This window comes from Ammodytes marinus (assembly GCF_949987685.1).
Source record: "Ammodytes marinus genome assembly, chromosome: 9".
NCBI lineage: Eukaryota > Metazoa > Chordata > Actinopteri > Uranoscopiformes > Ammodytidae > Ammodytes > Ammodytes marinus.
This window is the reverse complement of record NC_137213.1, coordinates 23864437-23873769: the sequence shown is the minus strand read 5'-3', so window position 1 is coordinate 23873769 and position 9333 is coordinate 23864437. Positions and strand designations below refer to the sequence as shown.

At 40.9% G+C, this 9333-nt stretch overlaps 1 protein-coding gene across 1 annotated transcript; it reads right to left on the bottom strand.

The window, feature by feature from the left end:
- Positions 1 to 3775: 3775 nt before the first annotated feature.
- LOC307255421 (transmembrane protein 125-like) lies at positions 3776 to 4507 on the bottom strand (the record flags this gene model as incomplete). The annotated part of the gene is made up of 1 exon (XM_080034103.1): positions 3776 to 4507. The coding sequence occupies one exon, from the start codon at positions 4505 to 4507 to the stop codon at positions 3776 to 3778; it is 732 nt and encodes a 243-aa protein (XP_079890229.1).
- Between the last annotated feature and the right edge of the window lie 4826 nt (positions 4508 to 9333).

Here is a 9333-nt window from a genome sequence, read left to right as displayed (position 1 = left end):
TCATCTTGAACATTGCTTAAGACCTGTCAAGTCAATACTATTGTTAAAGAGTATTTTCCAGTTTCACAAGAGAGGTGCTTATTGGCTGGCTCTGCCCTGGATGAGTTTGATTTCAAAGGGTCAATGATAAACAAAGGGTTACTATCATTGATGTGAAGAGTGGAGTCTAATAAAGTTTACACATCAAATGTGTTAAACTTAGTAAATTAAAGTCCTTATCGATCAAATGTTATGGAAGGAAATCCAAAACACAAAAGGTTGTGACAATAAACAGGAATTTACATTTATAATTAAGAACATCATTTATTTAAAGGTGCTACGAGGAACTTTCACTTTGTGTTAGTTCTTGCACCCCCTTTGGACAAAAGGGGGTGCAAGAAAATGTCTCCTCTTATGTCTCCTCTTATGTTCCAGTAGGCGTGTTGATGATCACAAGACATTGGTTAATAGTTGATTGGCCATAAGAAACATAAAGGATGTTGCTTGCAGTTTCAGGATGTCTCGTTCCCCATACAGCACATATAATGGTTTGCAATTAGACTTTGGACATTAAAGGAGTTCTTGGTTGCTGTAATTGTTCCTTCTCTCCAGAGTGGCTGTAAAAGGATCCATTATAAAGACAATATAATCACAGTCATTGTTTGGAGTAATTATGCATTCTTGAATTTTCCCTCTTTGTGTTTCTATGCTATCTTAAGGGATGGTATGACAAAAGGGACATTTCGTACCATGTGAGGAGCTAAATTAAATGTTAATGCGTATTGATTGCATATTGATGCCACCAGGGAAATTAAATAAAAAATATCAACATCTTATCATAACGTGATATCAAACCACAGATATTTGTCCCTTCTCCAAAATTCATGTTTTGACTATACAACTACTGTATCATATTTTCTATCACGTGTTAACTCTTAGTGTTGATCAAACAGTCACAGATTATAACCTGCTAATGATATTGATCTTAAAAAAAAAATAAAAATCTTCTAGTGGCATTAATAGCCTATGCTGCCTCTCTATGATCATCTATTTATAACTTGATTTCTTTCCCCTAAGGACGCAGAGATGTACCGGTGGAGCTGCAGCCTCTTTGTAGTGCTTTTTCTCTGGGGAGCTTTTATCCGAGAAGTAAGCCCAGCTACCGTGTCAGATGTGACGGCACACGGAGGCGCTCAGAGACACCTCCTGATGGAGGAAGATCACACTGAAAACAACAGCACTGTAAATCGAGGTAGGTAGCAAAAGTCACTATCTGTTGAATGTTTTATTATCATCCAACTATTTACCACCAGGTGTGTTTGAGGAATCTCTGGACTCTGACACATTTCCTTTACGGGAAGCTGTGTTATCACCAGTGTTGACCTCTTTGCCTAGTTACGCGAAGATGCAGCACACTTTTTACTTCCTGCTCACTTAGCATATTATTATATATTTTCTTTACTGTCACTTGCCTTTTCTACTGTTTAAGTTAGCCTACCTTTTTACTGTTAATTCTTTAGTGTCATAATTTTTCTTTTTCTTTGAATACAAAGGCTTTTATTATATGTTGCGTCTTTACTGACGCTTTTGTTTTTTTGCACTATCCTATCCTCTTGCTACTGTAACAATGAACATGTGCCCACTGTGGGACTAATACAGGATTATCTTATCTCATCTTTCCAGTGGCGTCCGATTCAGGCGAGAGCCCTAAGTCAGTGGAGTGGACCTATCTGGCTGGTGGACTGGGCACGGTCCTCACGGCCTCTCTCCTCATAGTAATGGCCGTCAAGTTCCGTGTCTTCCATCGCTTCCTGGCCAGCTACAGACACTCCCTACTACAAGAGGCCGACGGGGTCAGCCAGTACGGCCAGGATGAAGGGTCCTATCCCAACAGTGTGATGGGTAGAATGGGAGGAGGAGTGGGGGGCGGTGTCACTCAAGTAGGGCTGGACGAAGACGATGATGGCTTCATTGAGGATAACTACATCCAGACCAGTGAGAAAGACAGAGCAGAGAGAGAGAGAGAGCAGGAAGAAGGGATAGAAGACAGCGACGATGATACAATGTTCACCATAGGATGATGTCGTCAGTAAAGCTGTGCATTCTGAACAATTATGGCTTGTGACCCCTAAACCTTTAGTTGTGTGAGGGACCGTTTATGGTAACTTAATTGACCTTGTTTAGCAACATAAAAAATTAGAAGTGAAAAATAAATAAAACAAGTATGTTAATATCCTCCAATAACACTGCAGGGTCAAATTTAGAATTTCCAAGTATTTCAATGAGTGCCTAACAGAGGGTTAAAAATTAACCATTGTCTATGTGCAACCTCTTGTCAAACATGGATATGTCATGGAACTGTGAGTGGTTTCACCCAAGAGTGAATTCCACCTTTAAGAAGTCTCATATTGTTTTCTTTAAATAAAAGTTTTAGGGCACACAAGAAAAAGACACATTCAGGAACACATCTGAAAAAAGAGGGGTCCTCCTGACACATAGCTTGGGCACCCGTGAACATGTACTGTACATAAAAGTGAAAGGTTAATGAGCCACAGTCCGACACTGGACAAAATGAGCAAGCTTAAACATTATGACTTGATCAAAATAATAATGAAAACTGAAGTAAATAGATTTTTTGAAAAAAAATGTTACTGATTATCATTGTGTCAATTTGAGGACACTTTAGTGGTTGCGAGCATATCCAATCTTATACTTAGGCTGTCGCAGGGAAGCAGGTCAGTGAAGGAAATGGAAGTAATAAATTATCTAAATACACTTGATTTAAGCCCCTACAACTTTATTGAACTGAGAGAAGCAGCGCTATGACCGAACTGGGTCTTCATTGGACAAATGACCACGCAACTTGACTAGTTCAAAGGTGACTAAACCTTACTGACGTCACATTTGCCTCTAAATAACTTGTTCTTGTTAACTCTCTTTCCTTAAGAAGATCATTTAATTGACAATGTTATCTTTCAGATAATCTCTACTTTTCCCTTTTAATGTGTAAATGGTTCAAACCTGAAATCTGTAATATGTTATCTATACTATGTATATCCACCTGTATGTTGTTCATGCTGTGCCAATGTGAAATTCTCATTCTGCACCTGTCGATCCCTTGAGTAATTTCAGTATTCACATTCAAGTCACACGGTTACTTGATTCAATTTAGCCTTTGAATCGAAAAACAAAGAGTCAACGTGACACTCAAATCATCTATGTTGTAGTCTGAACATGCAGATAGTTAACAGTCTGTGTGAGCGGTAGGAACAGAAGTAATTTTTTTTTATATAGACTCAAATAATTTTATTAGAATATGTACTTCATGAATAAATCTCTGTTTCTCATTCCGATTGAATTCTTTCTTTTCCTTTGCCAACCTCGGCCTCTGAGAATAGAAATATCACAGAAAACATATGCAACACAGTAATGTTGTGATTTGATGTAAACACTATCTGAGTCTTCATTTTATAGCCTTGCCGTAAATACAAAAATGTATCAAAATGATGAGCTCAGACAGTAAAAAGACGCAGAAGGCGTGATCATCAGAATACTGAGCCATAGATGAAGTCATGTGGTGTAGGCATTCTATTCATTATTTAAAACAGAAGTCTATTTTAAGATGATGGAAAAACTAAAAGAATGGAAAGTTGCCTCACCAGCCAAAGCCAAGGCTACTGATGCGCCCCCTTAAGTAATTTTTTTTCTTTTCTTTTCTTTTTTTGTACATTTCAGAAAGATACAGTCCATCTAACCTTTTCTTGCACAGATTCTCTGAGTGCCACATTTAGTCCATTCAGATCAGACTTGTCCTGCTTGAGGACGCTGTCTCTCCCCTGGCCTGCTGGCTCATCTGTCCTCCTGAGACACTGAACACCCTGCTGACGGCTCGGCCCCCTAGCCTTCTCGCTCTGCTCATTCTCAGCATCCTCCTCCTCCTCTGCTCCCTTCTCCTCTTCAGGTATATGAGCACACCGTAGCCCACTACAGCTAGAACCATGCCTGTACCCGCAGCCATCAGCACCAGACCGGACACCAACATCTCCTTGCTGTCGTGGTGGCGTCGACTACCGACCGTGGCCAAACAGAGAAGCACCGTCCCGGAAAGCACCAGTGCCAGTCCCACGGCCAAGATCAGCGCCGGGTCCGCCCTCCCTCCGCTCTTCAGCTGGTCTATCCGACGCCGGCTATGCACACAGTTCATGTCCTGGATGGCGGAGCTGAGGAGCTGCTTGAGAAGAACGGCCAGGGCTAAGAGGCAGAGCATGGTGCCCACCCCCAGGCGCCACTCCCCGGACAGGCTGGTGGTGGTGGAGAGGAGGCCCACTCCGCCCAGGCCCAGCCCCAGTATGAGGGCCACCGAGGCGCAGTAACAAAGCAGGGAGCGGCGGGGCTCTCTGAACCACCACAGCTCCACTTGATCTTCCAGGACACGTCGCTGTACCAAAGCAGGGTCCAGGTACAGACCCGCTTGTTGATGGATTGTGTGGCGGCTGGGGTGGTAGAAGTTCTGCATCATCTCAGGCATGGCAGTGGGCACAGATCAGCCTCATCCAACCCCCCCAAAACCCAAGACTGGTACCTTGTAGGATTGTGTAGAATGTGGGGTAATAAGAATAAGATCAGATAAGATGTACTTACAGTAATTGTCCCGCAAAGGGGTTATTCGTCTTGGGCTCCAAGCCACTGCCTCACAAAAAGACACTTGTCACAATGCACCTTCACACATAGAACATAAATTACATAAATTAAATAACATACAGTATATGCACTTATTCATAAAAGGAATAAAGTTCACATTTTGAGATATAAGAATGCAACAGAATACAGACTAATATTTAATGATTTTAACTGTTAATCCTATATTTCCGTCCACCCTACAGGCGGGTCTATTTCATTCTTTGGTAAGATACTGGGTTGCATTATCAATGGAAACATCCTGTGCTTCATCTGGACTTCTGTGAAAAGTAGGAACTCACTTGTTTGTTAGAAGAGCATCATCTGCTGCTACTGTCTGTCCTTCTGCTTCCCACAGGATCGGTCAAAGCATTGGAGAAGTCTGGCTGGAAGATCCCACAGTAGTTAGGTCTTGTGGTTTCATTCCGTAGAAGAGATTTGGCTTCCAAGTAAAAAATAATCCAGTTTCTGGGAAAATATAAATGAAAATATAAAAGTTGTTAGTATAAATTGCTCAAGTTGCTTTCAACTCTTCTCAGTGGCAGACATTGGGATAAGGATCCTGACTTCAGGCTGCAGGCAGAAAAAAACAGCAAGAAGCCAACCATAGAGATAGTGAAGATGATGTTGACATCCTGGGCAGCGTGTTGTTTACGTAGCGCGTCCACATGTCTGCTCATGATCTCCGCAGAGGCTGTGCTATGGCGTCACGGATGGATAATCTGTGCCCTCTTCACATTCTCTACTCCAGTGCCAGGCAGACCTCCACTTCTTATCACACGGGAACACCATCTTGTCTGGTTCAGTGGGGCAAAAGACGGGTCACAATGGCAATAGTGTTGGATCATGGTTTGGACAGAGATTAGCATAAGACATTGTCCACGGTGCCCCCCACGCAGACAATGGGGCTGACCGGTGAACACAATGACTGTGCTGCTAGAGGCGGGTGCTGGTGTGTGTGAGCCGTGGAGGGCTGTTGCGTTGCTGTTGTGGAGGGCCGAGTGATGTCAGCGGGCACTGATAATGGTGTTTCTGTGATCCCAAGGATAGCGTCATTCACACACTGTGCTGCTGATACTCTTAGATAGGCCATAGTGGATGCTGCTCTCCCGCCAGTGAGACGCTCACTGAGCCAAGGCCTGATAGGCTGATCTGTGTTTTCTAAGAATACACCTGCCACAGCTAAAAAAAAGTATTCAAAACACTTTTCCTTGAACTTAAAGGATTAGTTCAACATCTTGTGACTTACAGTTTTTGGCATGACTTGACTTTAGTTACCTGCAATTTAACTTTTCATCCCTAGGATAATGGCATCTTCATGGTGGTTCGGGAGGACTAAAACACCATGACATATTTCACAAAACACAACAACATAACAGAATATGTAAAGGTAGGGACAACACTTGGTATTTGTGATTGGACAGAACCTGACAGCGCTAGGGCTTGCCTTTGTAAAAACAAAAATTGCAAAGAATGGAAGACACGATCAGGGAATATTTTAACAAACGACATACGTACATATGATGCAATCCTCGACTTGCTGTCACCCATCATGACAGCAACATGGGCTTGGAACCCTGAAAGCACCTCACTCTCCTAAATTCTAATTCCTTCATCCATGCTTTCACAAATGGGTTGACAGATTGCGTCAGATGTATGTCCTTTGTTAAACTATTCCATTATGATTTCAATTTCGTCTTCCATTTAAAATGTGTGCAGGGGCCAGGGACATAGCTGTGTTTTGTGAAATGTTTTTGTGTTTTTGACGTTCAGGGACACTGTACATCTGAGACACTAGTATTTTTTTGTGTGTGTGTGTGTGTGTGGGGGGGGGGGGGGGGGGGGGGGGTTGTTTGTAGGTTATCAGTCTTCAAGAGGGATAATTGTAGCTGTCAAATAAGAATGTCTTTCAGTGGACAGTTAGATTCATCAAACACAGACGTAATATTATTAGACTGTAAACCTATTCCATTTTGTTGTTCCAGCGCCAAGGCCTTGCTGATATACATGCTTGCTTGTACTGAATGAAATAAGGTTTTGATGGGCAGAATACGGCATATGTCCATCATGTGTTTAAGAGAGAACGCTACAAACCGAAACACGTCTCACTCATGGTCTCACTGCCGGTGCACGCCAGAGCGACACATGGGTGAATGTTTATGCGCCTACAATGGCGGAGCAGGTAAAAATCCTTCCCAATGTCTGTTTTGATGGTTTTTATCATGTTTTATCACACTTATGGATCTGAGATGACGCTAGATAACTCGCTGCTTGAAGACCGCAGTGCATTAATGTGGTGACGTAGGGACGAGCGAGGGGACTGCTAACTGCAGTAACTGACAGAAAGTTAGCTAAAAGAACCATTCCGCTTACAGGACCTTTAAAGCCTGCTCAGCTGTATATGTACAGTATGTACAGTATATAATGCTACTTTCCTGTAAAAAGCTCAGACCTCAAAAGCCATAGCGATTCCTCTAATGTCATTATCATTATCATTATTATCATTACCATGAAAACTCTCAATAGAGTGCACTTACTTCTCAACTAATAACAGTAAAAATCAGTACTCTGACAGTGACATTTTAAATGAGCAAATTGATTTGTAATTTCCAGTTAAAGTAAAAAAAAAGGATGGTGCAAAAAACATAAGAATGCATATAGAACAGACTCTTTGTCAAAATAATTTGACAAGGTTACAAATGTCAGGAAATTACATAGAAACTCATTGTAGTGTATGGTTATAAAAGGCTGGCTCCTATGCAGTCTTCCTTTGTCTGAATTGTGTGGGTGTATAGATAAAACTAAATCCCTTTCTATACACTGATGCTGAGGCCCCCTGGAATCCTTTTCCTACTCTACAAATGCAGATTACCAAAGGACAAGAAAAACATTTAAAATACAATCTCTCCCCCTAGTGGGCGATATCAATAGGTTTAAAATTCAGCCTTTGAATCCTTAAGCCTATTTGAATCTCAACTGAAGTCAAATGACAACTTCAGTAAATAAGTTTCTAATGGTTTTCTTTGTTTTATAATGAGGTAACAAACAAATGCTGTGACTATAGCAGGGCTTTTATCTAGTCTGGAAATCCAGACCCACATCTATGTAAGATGCGGAGCGAATTTAAATTTGCTAGCAGCAAGTCTGGATTTCCAGGGTAGAAAAATGCAACAAAATGTATACAAATGATTGTGACGGGTAATTAAGTGTTTTTGAATAGTGGGCAGTTTTTGAACAGCTGTTTATCTGTTTGTTAGTCCAGCAGAATAGCCCATAAAATATACAGAATAGTCATTTGCCGGACAATGTAACAAACTCTGATAATACTGGATGTAGAAAATTGATGGACAAAAGGCATTATTATATACCTATACAATTACCAATTACAGATTCCTGAGGATAAAATAGTAAAATAATTTTTTCTTTTTATGGATTACTTAAAACAGTTAGATGTGAGTTTGGAACATCACTGTACAATTGCCTACTGACAAAATAATTTCTAAATACATTTTGGATGATGCCATTTTGGATGATGCCATGTATTATTACATGTCCCGTTAACTGTTATAATACATCAACGGTACAGTTGTAGTCAATATCTTTATTCCTATGCTAAATGTGTGGTGTTGCTGTTGTTGCCAAAATTCAACCTGAAGATGGCAGCAGTCTCCAAGTTAAGAGAGGTTACCCACGTCATAATAGTAGGCCTATATATGGCTGTAGTGTACAGTATGCATTGGTGGTGGTACTCAGATCTCAAGTGATAGTCTAAAAATGAAAATACAGAAGTATTTTCATTTTAAATATAATGAAATTCAAAGTAAAATTAATTTGAATTTTGCTGTTGTAGATTTTTGATGGGAAGCTCATTTAAATGACTTGATATAATGTTGGGTAGTTTATGATGATTACTATGCCTGTCTAGTGAATGTAGTTAAAAAAGTTGTATTTTTTTTCAAGGTAAATGTACTTTCAATTCACTGCTGTGTAGATGTCATAAGAACCTGCATCAGATCACCCAGAGTGTGAGAAATCAAGTGGCTGTTTGGGTCCCGTGGCAACCAAGGACCGTCAAAAATCCTCTGTTTATATTTTATAAATATTATTTATAAATATTATTTGAGGATTAAGTCACTACCTTTGCCAAACATTTTATAATTGTATTATATTTTAATAGTATATATATACCACATACATAAATAAAAATCTTTTAAAATCACTTATCTGAGAAGAACATTTAGTTACTGTGCTGGGTGTGTGGAGGAAGGATAAAAACTCTGCTTAGTTCTGGTTGAGATTAGAGTAGGGGGTTCTGTAGGAGTGTTGTGCAGAGTCAGCGGCCTCCACAAAACCTGCGGCAGTCGACAGATTGGTGTCCAAGAATGTGCCATGAAGAGATTCGTGTGTGAACGATTTCTGGTTCTGGCCCAACTACTACTGCAGCTTATTTCACTGACAGGTGCGACATCAGCTAGAGAGGAAGCACTGATCTCACTGTTGCAGACCACTGGGTTAAACAGGGCTTGTGATTAGAGCATCCGCTGTTCCACTTTCCCCCCTGACCAGCTGGGGAAAGGAGGGCGGAAAATGCTCAAATTGTGGCTATCTCGTCTCTCATCAGCAGCTGTTGAGGTGTTCAAGGTACTAAACTAACTAAACTACTAAACTGAACCGTGA